The following is a 15,122-nucleotide window of genomic DNA, read 5'->3' on the forward strand; positions in this document are numbered from 1 at the left end:
TAACATCTCTGATTTTAGTATGCTGTCTAGTTAGGCCATAGGTTTCCTTCCAAGGAACAAGCATCTTTCAATTTCATGGCTGCAGTCAAATCTGTAATTTGGAGTCCAAAAAAATAAAGTCTCTCACTGTTTCCATTGTTTCCCCATGTTTTTGCCATAAACTGATGGGACTGGATACCATGATCTTCGCTTTCTGAATGTTAAGTTTTAAGCCAGCTTTTTTACTCTCCTATTTCATTTTCATCAAGAGGCTCTTTAGTTCTTCGCTTTCTGTCATAAGGGTGGTGTCATCTACATATCTGAGGTTATTGCTATTTCTCCCAGCAATCTTGATTCCAGCTGTGCTTCATCCAGCCTGGTATTTCGCATGATGTGCTCTGCATGGAAGTTAAATAAACAGGGTGACAGTATACAGCCTTGACATATTCCTTTCCCAATTTGGAACCAGTCCGCTCTTCCATGTCCGATTCTAACTGTTGCTTCTTGACCTACATATAGATTTCTCAAGAGGCAGGTCAGGCGGTCTGGTAATCCTATCTCTTGAATAATTTTCCACAGTTTGTTGTGATCTACACAGTCGAAGGCTTTGGCATAGTCAAAGCAGAAGGTGTTTTTCTGGAAGTCTCTTGCTTTTCCAATGATCCAACAGATGTTGGCAATTTTATCAACAACAAAGAATCAAATTGCCAACGTCTATTGGACTGTCACAGAGAAGGCCCTGGCGACCCACTCCAGTACTCTTGCCTGCAAAAATCCTATGGATGGAGGAGCCTGGGCTGCAGTTCATGGGGTCGCTAAGAGTCGGACACGACTGAGCGACTTCACTTTCACTTCTCACTTTCATGCACTGGAGAAGGAAATGGCAACCACTCCAGTGTTCTTGCCTGGAGAATCCCAGGGACGGAAAAGCCTGGCAGGCTACCATATGGGGTCACACAGAGTCGGACACAACTGACGCGACTTCGCAGCAGTAGGAGCATTGGATTTTCATATTTATATAGATATAAATGATTCGTGTTTTCTCTATTCTCCACGTGTCATTTATTAATTTTATTTTCTTTCAAATGAAAGTAGCTTTGACCCTTTTATTCCCCTCTACAGTAATTTTTCATCATGATTTTTCATATTTGCTAGTTTCTTCCTTCATCTTTATGTCAATTACTTTAATTTCACCAAAACTGCTTTTCATTTCAAGTTTCTTGTCAAGCATGCTCAGATTTCTTCTTTCTTTTTTTTGTTTATAATGTATGCATTTAATGCAATTAATGTGTCACAAGACAGAATCTTGTTGTTACATTTTTCTTTTAATTCATATAAGATTATGAAATTTGACTTTGATTTTTCCTTGGTTCATATGTTATTTAGAAATAGATTACTGAATATAAAACATTTAACACTTACCTTGTAGCTCAGCTGGTAAACAATCTACCTGTAATACAAGAGAATTTGGTTCAGTCCATGAATTGGGCAGATGCCCTGAAAAGGGGAATGGCTACCCACTCCAGAAAATGGTAGCCCCTCATGGTAGGCTACAGTTCATGCATTTGCAAAGAGTTGGACACAACTGAGTGACTTTCACTTTTCACCTCAGATTTTAAAATTGAATATTACTGAATTTTACATTATTTGGCATCATTAATGAATGCTTCACTTGCTATAATTCAATGAAGTGGGTAATAGATATTATTTATTTAGTTTATTAATATAAAACATAATAAAGATAATCACCATATAGGTAGCCATTAGCAATTGCTATAGAAAGTTCAAATATTAATTTATATTATTAGGACATAATAGAGTTTGCAAATAGCTTACAAACAGCTTACAAATACCAGAGAAAAGAAGAGAAGTGAAAGGCAGAGGAGCAGGAAAAGGTATACCCAACTGAATGCAGAGTTCCATAGATTAGCAAGGAGAGAGAAAGTCTTCTTAAGTGAACAATACAACGAAATAGAGAAAAACAATAGAATGGGAAAAACTAGAGATATCTTCAAGAAAACTGGAGATGCCAAGGGAATATTTCATGCAAAGATAGGCACAAGGGAGGACAAAAATGGCAAGAACTTAACAGAAGCAGAAGAGATTAAGGAGAGGTGGCAAAAATACACAGAATACCTGTGACTGCAGCCATGAAATTAAAAGACGCTTACTCCTTGGAAGGAAACTTATGTCCAACCTAGATAGCGTATTCAAAAGCAGGGACATTATTTTGCCAACAAAGGTCCGTCTAGTCAAGGCTATGGTTTTTCCTGTGGTCATGAATGGATGTGAGAGTTGGACTGTGAAGAAGGCTGAATGCCGAAGAATTGATGCTTTTGAACTGTGGTGTTGGAGAAGACTCTTGAAAGTCCCTTGGACTGCAAGGAGATCCACCCAGTCCATTCTGAAGGAGGTAAGCCCTGGGATTTCTTTGGAAGGACTGATGCTAAAGCTGAAACTCCAGTACTTTGGCCAGCTCATGTGAAGAGTTGACTCATTGGAAAAGCCTCTGATGCTGGGAGGGATTGGGGGCAAGAGGAGAAGGGGACAACAGAGGATGAGATGGCTGTATGGCATCACTGATTTGATGGACATGAGTCTGAGTGACCTCCGGGAGTTGGTGATGGACAGGGAGGCCTGGCGTGCTGCGATTCATGGAGTCACAAAGAGTCGGACATGACTGAGTGACTGAACTGAACTGAACTGACCTGTACAGAAAAGCTCTTATTGACCCAGATAACCACAGTGGTGTGGTCACTCACCTAGAGACAGATATCCTGAAGTGTGAAGTCAAGTGGGCCTTAGGAAGCCTTACTAAAAACAAAGCTAGTGGATGTGGTGTAACGCCAGCTGAGCTATTCCAAGTCCTAAAGAATGATGCTGTTAAAGTGCTGCACTCAATATGCCAGCAAACTGGAAAACTCAGCAGTGGCCAGAGGACTGGAAAAGGGCAGTTTTCATTTCATTCCCAAAGACAGGCAATGCCAAATAATGTTCAAATTATCCTACAATTGCACTCATTTCACGTGATATCAAGATTATCCTCAAAATCCTTGAAGTTAAGCTTCAGCAGTACATGAACAGAGAACTTTCTGATATTCAGGCTTGATTCAGAGACGGCAGATGATCAAATTGCCAACATCCATTGAATCATAGAGAAAGCCAGCAAATTCCTGAAAAAAATCTACTTTTGCCTCATCGACTCTGCTAAAGCCTTTGACTGTGTGGATCACAACCACCTGTGGAATATTCTTAAAGACATGGGAATACCAGACCAATTTAGCTGCCTCCTGAGAAATCTGCATGCAGGTCAAGAAGCAACAGTAGAACAGGACATGGAACAACGGAATGGTAGGTTGGTTTAAAATTGGGAAAGGAATACTTCAAGGCTGGATATTGTCACCCTGCTTATTTAAATTATATGCAGAGTGCATCATATGAAGTGCTGGCTGGATGACTCACAAGATGGTGTTAAGATTGCAGCGAGAGATATCAACAACCTTAGATAGCAGATGATACCACTTTAATGCCAGAAAGTGAAGAGGAACTAAAGAGCCTCTTGATGCAGGTGAAATAGGAGAATGAAAAAGATGGCTTAAAGTTCAATAATCAAAAAACAGAGATCATGGCATCCAGTCCCATCACTTCATAGCAAATAGAGGGAGAAAAAGTGGAAACAGTGTCAAATTTCATTTTCTTGGGCTCCAAAATCACTGTCTACAATGACTGCAGCCATGAAATTGAAAAGTGCTTGCTCCTTGGAAGTAAAGCTATGACAAAATTAGATAGCATATTAAAAAGCAGAGACATCACTTTACTGACAAAGGTCCATATAATCAAAGCTATGGTTTTTCCAGTAGTTGTGTATGGATGTGAGAGTTGGACCATAAAGGCTGAGAGCCAAAGAATTGATGTTTTCCAGCTATGGTGCTGGAGAGAGTCCCTTGGACAGCAAGGAGATCAAGCCAGTCAACCCTAAAGGAAATAAACCTGAGTATTCATGTAAAGGACTGATGATGGAACCGAAGCTCCAATACTTTGGCCACCTGATGCAAAGAGCTGACTTATTGGAAAAGATCCTGATGCTGGATGATGAAAAGATTCATGCAAGAGGAGAGGAGGGCCACAGAGGAATATGTGACTGGATGACCTCACTGACTCAATGGACATGTAGTCATGGGTGTGCTCAGTCTCTTCAGTCATGTCTGATTCTGTGACCTCATGGACGGCAGCCCCGCTAGCCTCCTCTCTCCATGGAATTTTCCAGGCAAGAATACTGGAGCAGGTTGCCATTTCTTTCTCCAGGGGATCTTCCTCAGCCAGGGATTGAACCCAGGTCTCTTGCATCACAAGCAGATTCTTTACCATCTGAGCCCTCAGGGAAGCCCATCATTGGATGTGAATTTGAGCAAACTCAGGGAGATTGTAAAGGGCAGCTTTGCCTGCTGCAGTCCTCAGTGTCCCAAAGAGTCAGACATGGCTTCACGACTGAACAACAACAATAAATTGGTATATAACTACAGATTTATATTCCATTTTTCTAGATTTTAAAAAGCTAAAAATTAGATGACAGTTAATAAAGTTTAAAATGTAGTAACTCTTCTGAATTAGGGACAAGTATCCTTAAATACGAACTGTCAATGGAATTATGATTTCCTCCATTATAATAGAAATGACACAATGAGATTATAAGGAAAAGAAATAAATAATGCCTAGGTTTAGCAAACTTATCTAAAAGTAAAACTTAAACATAGAAGTTACTCTTGACAAGGAGTAGATGTTCAACATTGAGGAATGAAGTGAAAGCAAGTTAACAGCAGGGTGATCATGTCCTTTGTCCCCCTATATCTTTTAGAAAGTGAAATCAATCCTCAGAAGAACTCACCAAAGAACAAACTAACTGATACACTACATATCCAAAGTCTCCTATATTCTGGAGTTGTGTGATTAGATAAACTGTCTTCAAAATACCCAAGCGTAAGAATTTCCTGTTTCAGTGACACGGTGATAAGAAATGTACTTTTTCCACTATTGTTTCACTCTGGGCCTTCACAGGGCAGTCTGTGAAGACCACAGACATTGTTTGATTTTCACAGTAACCTGGCCACTCATGAGAAGAAGCAGGACTCTGGCCTGCAGAAGGTATGTGTTTCCCTCTCCTTCCTAATTCCTCATCTCATTTAGTAGGAGATTACAAATGCCAATGTGGTTTGACTTAGGGACAATTGCTAAGCAAACAAATTAAAGAGATATTGGTATCTGTATTTGATATTTTGGTATTTTAATTTGGGGAGAAAATAAGAATAAAATATGAAGTATTTGGGATGATTTCTTAAAATGTTCAAATTCTTGCCTGCAGATGTTATTCAAGTGAAAACTTTCATGTATAACTGAGTTTGTTAATCAATCCAATTTAAGATGAAGGATCAGGAGCATCAGGACAAGGGACAGTTAACATTGTATTTTGTCATCAATAGACATAGAATTAGATACAGTATTAAATATTTAACTCAGCCCTTTAAAATATGTTATTAAAATGGATTCATAGAATTGTGAATGGCCAATATAATTCTTCACTGGTCTAATTAAAGTAAAATCAGAATATGGTACCTCCAGTAAAATGCTGGATTAACTCAATTATATACAATCAAATGCTTATAAAAACTCGGTCATAAATTTGAAAAAAGATAAATCACACTAACACAGAGATTTCTGTCTAATAAATTATATTGCCTGATATGAATAATACCATGGCAATTGCATTAAAATAAGAAATAAAATAAAAGTCAAATTTAATATTAGGTGTTTTACATGCTTTATATCATACATATTTTTATTCTCATTTTAGATTAGTAAACTCATTTGCTAAATACTACATAATTTTTACAAGTTATACATTGTAAATTTCAAAGCCAGAATTAATTGTAGATTGCACTGACTACAGAATCCATTGACTGAATTATTAAGGCACATTATTGACTGATTATAATTGCTGATACAACTAAAGCTTCCTTCATTGACTTAACAGCCTCAGGATCTTCCTGGAAGTTTGTACCAACATTGTTCTTCCATAAATGATGTATGCTTTTCCTTATCATTTTGTGATTTCATATCTTAGCCATTGTCAATTGTCAATTACTCATGTAAAATAAGTATTTAATGACATTTTAACATTGTTTTGTCTTTACATGATAAAAACTTTTGGAGAATTTAATATGTCATGTACCATTTTTAACATGTAAAATATTTCTTTAATTTTTTAATGATTTCTTAGAGCTCCACAATCACTCAAAATAGAAGAATTATTTGATAGCATCTCATTCCCTTTTCATTAATGAATGTCCCAATTAAAGTAGTTTAATGCAGAGTGTACCATATATGCCAATACTGTTATTCCCTCATCATAGAAAGCTGTCTTTAACTTTTAATGGATTTAAACTTACCTATATAATTGGTGCAAGTTTTTCCAATATGGACTTTAATTTGAACAAAGATATTATAACAATTTTCAAGTGTTTCTGTGAATTTTGACTTTCAATTCATCAGGATATTACTATTCATGGACTTTTTCAGTTATCTACTAATTTTAATTGTTCCAATAAACAAGTAACATTATGTCAAACAGAGAATATTTTTTTAAAACATTTATTTGTTTTTAACTGATTGATGAGTGTTTTATAATATTGGTTTGATTTCTGTCATACATCGGCATAAATTAACCATAGGTGTACAACTGTCCCCTCCTTTGAGTTTCCCTCTCACCTCCTGCCCATTCCCACCACTCTTGGTTATTAAACACCAAATACTATCTTTAAAACTACTTACTCTACCATGAAACAGCTGTCTAAAGGTCTACTGAAATGACAACCAAACTTGGATTTGCTCAGCTGCTAAATGAGTGCTGTTAACTGATCTCACACATCACCCAGTTTAACCTTTCAAGGTTTCTTGTGATTTTACATGCCATTTATTAACTACTTATGTAAAGTTTCCATAGAGCAACATCCTTGACATTAAACAGCTACAGAGATGAAGAACCAAGAGGAAAACGACTCAGAACCAAGTATGGTTAAGGACACCAGGAGACAGCAAATGAGAGGTAAGATCCTGAAAAGATCAATTTTAGCCGCTGAGCAGGAGAAAACCTACGTGGGATTAAACTTTGAAATTACCTTTCATTATGTCAGTGGAATGACAGGAACTACCACTGCAAGTGTAAAGCATTTACCCGCTTACATGATTTTATTAATGAGACTTAGACCTGGAGTTTGAAATACAATATTCTAATATGACATATGTGCTGTGCTGTGCTTAGTCGCTCAGTTGTGTCCACCTCTTTGCCACCCCATGGACTGTAGCCCGCCAGGCTCCTCTGTCCATGGGGATTCTCCAGGCAGGAATGCTGGAGAAGGTTGCCATGCCCTCCTCTAGGACTACCTTCTCAGGCATTGCTGTAATTTGTAGTCTTTGATCTATAACTCGTGAAGCCTTATATTCGCTAAAAAAGGAATGGTATATTCTGAGAGGAGGATTGCAATGGTAAATATTGTTTTGGGGTCCAAGTTGATGTCTTTGAATTCTCACAGATGTAGGATCTTTTGTTCTTCTAAAATAACTGTCTCCATCACTCCTTTCTCAGTGTTTCCTTTTCTCTCCCTGCAGATTCACCGTCAGCTCGAGAAAAGCTCATTGTTGTGATCCTGGGAATCGTCTGTTTTGTCTTGATGTATACTATAGTGAGAGTGATAACCTTTATTCCACGTAAGTCAAGTTTTGAAAGACTATGATTGAACCTTTCATTTTAATGATCGTCGGTGCCTCTAAAATTTCATATTATTATGGAATAGAACTCTTATTTTAATGTGTGCATTTAGCCTAAGTATTGAATGGTTATTCTGAGTTGAGCAAAGCATAAATTACAGAATGATTGTAGGGAAAATAAAATATATACATAGATATTTTCTGATTTCATAACTCAAAGATATATTTTAAGAAACTGAAACACCTTATTGAGAAAAACAAATTAGTTCTTGAGATTTCTTGAACCAAGTATTGTAAGAGGTGGTGGAGTCTTTTCATTAAGATATTTGAAATATACACCCCCTAGTCCTCATTACCTCATTAATTATTCTTAAAGCAATTTTTTCCAGATCATCCTAAATCCTACAAACACCATGTTTAAACTAAAAACTAAAATTATTATGATTTATTTAAATCAGTGTTAACATTTTAAAAGATTACTTCCTTTTTTTCTAGGTACCCAAATATCAGAACAGAATAAGTCCTCTCTGGTAACAAAGCTCCAGAAAGGTACATAATGATTTCAAACTTCTAATATAAATATAGTTTGTATTTTGTCTCTCTCTTAGGCTAGTGAAGATAGAAATAGATTTTGGGGTAGAACATAAATTATAAAATCAGGCAACAAATTTTCCTAAATAATCATTATAAGAGAGGCTTTCTCCCTATGCAGCAATATGATCACCATATCCATTATAGGCAATTGACTCTAATTTTATCCTGCTTTAAGAGATAAAAAATATTGTTATTCTAAAACAGAGGTTTTTAGTATCATATCTAAGAAATCATTGCCTAATCCAGGATCACAACTTTCACCTATGCTATCTAAAGCATTGTTTTTACTTCATGTTTGTTCTTTCATCCATTTTCAGTTAATTTTCACATGTGACATAAGGGAAATATGATATATCTTTCCATCCATTTATTTAAATCTTTGATTTTTAACAATTTTGTTTTTAAAGTATATGTTTTGCACATATTAGTTAAATATATTTCTGGATATTTTATTATTTTTGATCTATTTTAAATGGAACATTTTTCTTTTTTTTATTTTTTCCAACTTTATTGAGCTATAATTGACATATAACACTGTGTAAGTTCAAGGTATACAATGCGTTGATTTTATACACATATATTGTAAAGTGATTACCACCAGCCACATAATTACCACTTCTTTCTTGTGGTGAGAATATTTAAGATCATTTCAGCAACATTCAGGTATTGAATACCATATTTTAAATTACAGTCACAATCCTGTACATTAGATACTCATCATGTATTTATTTTATAACTGAAATTATGTACCCTTTGAACATTTTTCCTCCTTCTCTGCTCCCCAGCACCTAGAACCTACTATTCTTCTCTCTGCTTCTATGAGTTCAGTTTTTTAGATTCCACATATAAGTGACAGCATACAATACTTGTCTTTGTCTGACTTATTTCACTTAGTATAATGTCCTTAAAGTTCATCTATGTTGTTGCAAATGGCAGAATTTCCTTCTTTCTTGTGGCTGAATATTGCATTGTATGTATGTGCATGTGTGTGTGTGTGTGTGTGTATCCCACAACTTTTTTATCCATTCATCTGTCAATGGACACCTAGGATGTTTCCATATCTTGGCTGTTGTGAATAATTCTGCAAAAATGCTATTTTCAGATTACTCGTTGCTGGCATTGAGATCACAATGCCAGCAATGAGTAATTTTAAGGATTTTACCTTAAAAATCCAACTACCTTAGCATCCCTAAAGGCTTTTTCATGATGTAATTTGCGTCTTCCTTTATAGTCTTATCTCCCTAAAAAACACAGGAATAAAACTCCTGAACATTAACTGACATCTTAAAATTTAATGTATGCCTTTTAGTCTGCCCCATGTTATGTTTTCCTGGAGCTAATGATGTACTGATGTCCCTGAGAGCTCAGTTGGTAAAAAATCCGCCCACAATGCGGGAGACCCTATTTTGATTCCTGGGTTGGGAAGGTCCCCTGGAAAAGGGATAGGCTACCCACTCCAGTATTATTGGGCTTCCCTTGTGGCTCAGCTGGTAAAGAATCCACCTGCAATGCAGGAGATCTGGGTTTGATCCCTGGGTTGGGAAGATCCCCTGGAGAAGGGAAAGGCTACCCACTCCAGTATTCTGGCCTGGAGAATTCCATGGTCCATGGGATCGCAAATGGTCAGACACAACTGAGCTACTTTCACTTCACTTCAATAATGTACAGTAAAAGTTTTCCAGGGTGGATTATCAGAGCCTCCACTGGACAATGGAACACAAGAAAATTCCACATCTAAAAACATGACTTTCAAAGAGAAACCACTTAATAGAGGTATGTAGATAAAAGACTGAGACCAACAAGTATCTTCTCTGCTTCTCTCAGTCAATTGATAACCTCCTCAATTTGGATGTTATTTTAGACTCAGCCAACTGTGAAGTCCAACTTTCATTTTATTTAATTTCAGAAAAAAATACTCGTGTTTCCCAGTAGTTAGATTCTTCTGTATACATGATATATTCTTTTAAATCACCATTTCTGAAAATAATACTTTTTCTGCCAAAAAATTCTACATCTCCTTTAGCACATTCTCTAATCATTATTATATGCTCTCATATGGGTATGTAGATTAGGTACTAGGTTAGTGTATCAATGCTAAGTTAAGATCAGCTCTGTACCTATAGATTTGACTTAGTCTAGAGCTGCTTCCCTTGTGGCTCAGCTGGCAAAGAATCTGCCTGCAATGTGGGAGACCTGGGCTTGATCCCTGGGTTGAGGAAATCCCCTGGAGAAGGGAAAGGCTACCCACTCCAGTATTCTGGCCTAGAGAATTCCATGGACTGTATAGTTCACAGGTCGCAAAGAGTCAAACATGACTGAGTGACTTTCACTTTCTTTCTTTCAGAGAATACAAATAAGTTGTTTTCCCCTGTGAACTCCTATCTGTAGAGATTGTGAGGAAAAACATCAATTTTCTAAGATATATTTCCTAGAGAATTTTAATAGTATTATGCATAGATTTGGAGGGATGTAAGTCATCTCCCTGGAGAAGGCAATGGCACCCCACTCCAGTACTCTTGCTTGGAAAATCCCATGGACGGAGGAGACTGTTAGGCTGCAATCCATGGGATAGCTAAGAGTTGGGCAGGTCTGAGCGACTTCACTTTCACCTTTCACTTTCACGCACTGGAGAAGGAAATGGCAGCATACTCCAGTGTTCTTGCCTGGATAATCCCAGGGACGGGGGAGCCTGGTGGGCTGCCATCTATGGGGTTGCACAGAGTCAGACACAACTGAAGTGACTTAGCATAGCATAAGTCATCTCCCTAAGGCCGGGAACTTAGAAATGAAGTCCATCCATCTCATGAAATCAATGGTTTTACAAGGACTAGAAAGGATTCCTCAGTAGCTAAGTTCCAGAGCATTCCTTTCAAGATACACACTGAATGGTCTCCGGGGAATATCTTTTGTTTTTAAGGAAAGGAATGTAAAAGTAAATGGTCGTGTTGTGGACAGAAATGTTACTATTTTTCGGATGAATCGAATAACTTTGAAGAAAGTAAAAAACGCTGCAAGGAAATGGACTCCACACTTCTTAAGATAGAAGATAAGGAAGAACTGGTGACGTATTTCTTTTTCCATCTCACCCTGTATTCATCCTATTCACCTGGCCATCTGGCCATTAGTTGTTGCCTAAATCATTTTCTTTTTTTTTAAGCTGTGCTGGGTCCTCCTCGCTGCCCGTGGGCTTTCTCTACCTGCGGTGACAGGGCTTCTTGTGGAGGTGACTTCCCTTGTGGTGGAGTATGGGCTCAAAGCTCAGGCTCAGTAGTTGTAGTGCATAGGGTTAGCTGTCTGTTGCATGTGGAATCTTACTGGACTGAGGATCCAAGGTGTGTCCCCTGCTTTGGCAGACAGATTCTTAACAACTTGACCACTGGGGAAGTCCTGTTAGCTAAATCTGAATGCTTGATAATATTTGAGTGTCCATAGTTTACAGCTGTAAGTTGATTCAGATCTAGACAGTTCTCATCTTAAGGTCAGAAATACAAGTAGAAATAAAATTAGAATTTCATTTAATTCATCTAACTCTCCCACAGTTAGAACTTTTCCAGTAGAGCAAATGTAAAGGGGAACATGAAACAATTAGGAAAAAATTATGCTTAAAATATTTCATTTTATCAGAGATAATCATATTTTCATACTGACAATTTCATGGAAATGTAGCTTCTCTCTGAAAAAAAAAATGTCATTTTACCTCCAACAAAATCAAGAAGTACAATACCACTGAGATTATGGTAAAAGGAAGACTTAGGATGAATTTAAAATTGAAGATCAATTAATTCAAACTCATATTAAATTTTAACTCATACTAACTTCCAAGAAAATTGAACTAAATATTTCATAATCCTTATCAATATCCTTGATTTGAATAGAGAAATAACTTACTATTATTCTTTCAAGAAATATGTTCTTACATTTCAAGTTAAGGAGAATCTTTCAATATTCTTTCACAGACACTAAGACTAACTCAATTATCTGTAATAGAACAATCACCCATATCTTTGGCTTTTAACAACTCATAAATAGTTATAAAAATATGAACTTGAAAACCATCAAGAGAACAGAGCAAATCTGAACCCGAAAAGAAGACATTTGCAGATCTGAATTAACTTCCTTTTTATTCCAAGGGGCTTCGCTGGTGGCTCAGACAATAAAGAATCTGCCTGCAATGCAGAAGATCTGGGTATCATCCCTGGGTCAGCAAGATCCCCTGGAGAAGGGAATGGCAACCCACTCCAGTATTCTTGCCTGGAGGATTCCATAGACAGGAGAGCCTGGTGGGCTCAAAAATTAGCTATAGAGACTAGAAGCCCTAATCTTTTATGTAGGATATCTCCATCAAGAAATAAGACCATCTATGACAACCATGAAATTGAATGTCAAATCTTATGAATAGATGGTATGTCCATAATTTTTTTCTGGGTAGAGAGACTAAGTTTTTCCCATATTCTCTATGGTGAAAGAAATAAAGGAAAATAAAAACAAACTAAGCGTAAAAACTAAAGCAGAATAGAGAAATATAGAATTTATAGTCAGAAACTCTCTTTAGTTCCCTTTCACACATTACTTTGCTTGTAATAAAATGTTATATTTTCTTTCCAACATATTTTAGGAAGATCACATGAGATAATATATGTACATTGCTGTTGTTTGTTGTTTAGTTGCTAAGTCATGTCAACTCTTTTGCAACCCCATGCACTGTAGCCTGCCAGTCTCCTCTGTTCATGGGATTTCCCAGGTAAGAGTACTTGGGTGGGTGACCATTTCCTTCTTCAGGGAATCTTCCAGAACCAGAGATCAAACCCTCATCACCTTCATTAGCAGGCAGGTTCTTTACCACTAGCCATCAGGGAAATCCCAATATATGTGCATAAATGTGGTAAAAATTAAGTTACAAGATGAACATCAGTTACATTTGTACTTATCCAGTAATTTCCAGATACCTATGTAAACATCTCATCTGGTAGAATAAGGACCACTTCTTCAAGATGCTCACTTCACAAAAAATAAGCACAGTACCTTTGAAAAAAAATTTAAATGACATTGGTAAAAACCTCACATCTCTCACACCTGGACCTCAAAATACCAGCCAATTTTGCTCAGAATTTTTTCTTGAGCTACAAGGATCAGTTTTGAAAGTAAATTAAGATATTTTAGTCTGAAGATTAAATAAGATAGGTACAGGACTTCCCTAGTGGTCCAATGGTTAAGACTTTACCTTTCAGCACACAAGGTACAGATGTGATCCCTCGTCATGCAGCTAAGAGCCCACATGCCTCTCGGCTAAAAATCCAAAGCATAAAACAGAAGCAATATTACAACACATTCAATAAAAGCTTTAAAACCTTTGCAACCCTATGGACTGTAGCCTACCAGGCTCCTCTGTCCATGGGATTTTCCAGGCAATAGTACTGGAGTGGATTGCCATTTCCTTCTCCAGGGGATCTTCCCGACCCAGGGATCGAACCCAGGTCTCCCACTTTGTAGACAGATGTCTGAACAACCAGGGAATTCTCAAAAAATTATCTACATCCAAAAAAAATCTTAAAAAAAAATAGGTAAGCTAAGACAGTGCTATTTTATGTCTCTTTTATGTCACTATATTTAATAAATATATCTAAGATTCTATTATTTTATCATTTGAACAGAATCAGGATGAAATTTATCTTTATACTATTTGTTACTCAAAATAATAAAAATATTAAAAAGATTATTATTTCATTTCAGAATTAGGAAATGACATTTTTCTCATACAATATATCACTTTTATTGCAGAACTTCATTCAAAGCCAACTATCCTATTTCTATTGGATTGGATTATCTCATAAAAGTACCAGAAATCAATGGACATGGGAAGATAAGTCAATGCCTTTTCTAAAATTGTAAGTCTCGAGAATAGATAGTAAATAATAAGTTCCATATTCTAGTTTACATTTGAAAAATATATAGGGAAATGCACACTTTCAATATATAGACAAATATGCATAAGTATACGGGCATATACAGGTGGCTCAGTGGTAAAGATCCATTGGAAATGCAGGAGACACAGGTTTGATCCCTGGATCAGGAAGATCCCCTGGAGAATGGCAATGCACTGCAATATACTTGCCTGGGAAATCCCATGAACAGAGGAGGCTGGCAGGCTACTGTCCATGGGGTTGTAAAGAAGAGGACATAACTTAGCGACTGAGCACACATATGAGCATTGCGTGTACATACAGACACACACATACAAAGAATTTAAGTTCAGAAAATGAGTATATATAGAGAGGGAGGCTTTTCAACTTGTTGCTATAATCCTTATAAAGTCTGCTTTAGGAAAGGCTAGGGCACCAAGGGATAGTTTCTTGTAAGGAAAGAAAATATATATATACCTTAACTTTGAACCAATATTTCTTATGTTTGCATTAGTGAATGTCTATTTTACATTACTTATATGCTTTTACTTTATTTTAAGTGATTGGAAAGAGTCAAACAAAGGAAACTGTGCATATATTAAAGAAACAAAGATGTCTGCTTCTGAGTGTTCCAGATTCATGCACTTCATTTGTTAGAAGTAGGTAGCTTGTCTTGCTACCTAATGAAACAACAACCAAAGACACATGCAACAACGTTTCCTTATAAAAACTCAGACCCTTGGAAGTCCAGTCTGTATATCTCTCATTTCAGAATGCTTTGTTATGGGCTGCACCTATATTTTAGCTTGATAGAGATACATTGTGGACCCTCCACTTCTGCCTCTTTCAAACATAAATCCCAGATCACACCAGTTATGAGCACAGGTT

At 36.8% G+C, this 15,122-nt stretch overlaps 1 protein-coding gene across 3 annotated transcripts in view; it reads left to right on the top strand.

Annotated features, from left to right (window-relative positions):
* Nucleotides 1-4,757: 4,757 nt before the first annotated feature.
* The window catches only part of LOC123333201 (NKG2-A/NKG2-B type II integral membrane protein), a 106,665-nt gene continuing 96,300 nt past the window's right edge, over nt 4,758-15,122 (top strand). Inside the window, exons 1-6 of one of the 3 annotated variants that reach the window (XM_025283252.3) lie at nt 4,758-5,121; nt 6,968-7,078; nt 7,642-7,740; nt 8,236-8,289; nt 11,252-11,394; nt 14,113-14,413. In XM_025283252.3, the coding sequence (XP_025139037.2) occupies nt 7,009-7,078; nt 7,642-7,740; nt 8,236-8,289; nt 11,252-11,394; nt 14,113-14,223 (477 nt within the window). In that variant the 5' untranslated portion in view covers nt 4,758-5,121; nt 6,968-7,008 and the 3' untranslated portion in view covers nt 14,224-14,413. Of the gene's footprint in view, nt 5,122-6,535; nt 7,079-7,641; nt 7,741-8,235; nt 8,290-11,251; nt 11,395-14,112; nt 14,414-15,122 lie in introns of those variants that run through there. The other 2 variants (XM_045165302.1, XM_045165303.1) reach the window with 2 other exon arrangements.

This window comes from Bubalus bubalis, chromosome 4 (assembly GCF_019923935.1).
Source record: "Bubalus bubalis isolate 160015118507 breed Murrah chromosome 4, NDDB_SH_1, whole genome shotgun sequence".
Lineage (NCBI taxonomy): Eukaryota > Metazoa > Chordata > Mammalia > Artiodactyla > Bovidae > Bubalus > Bubalus bubalis.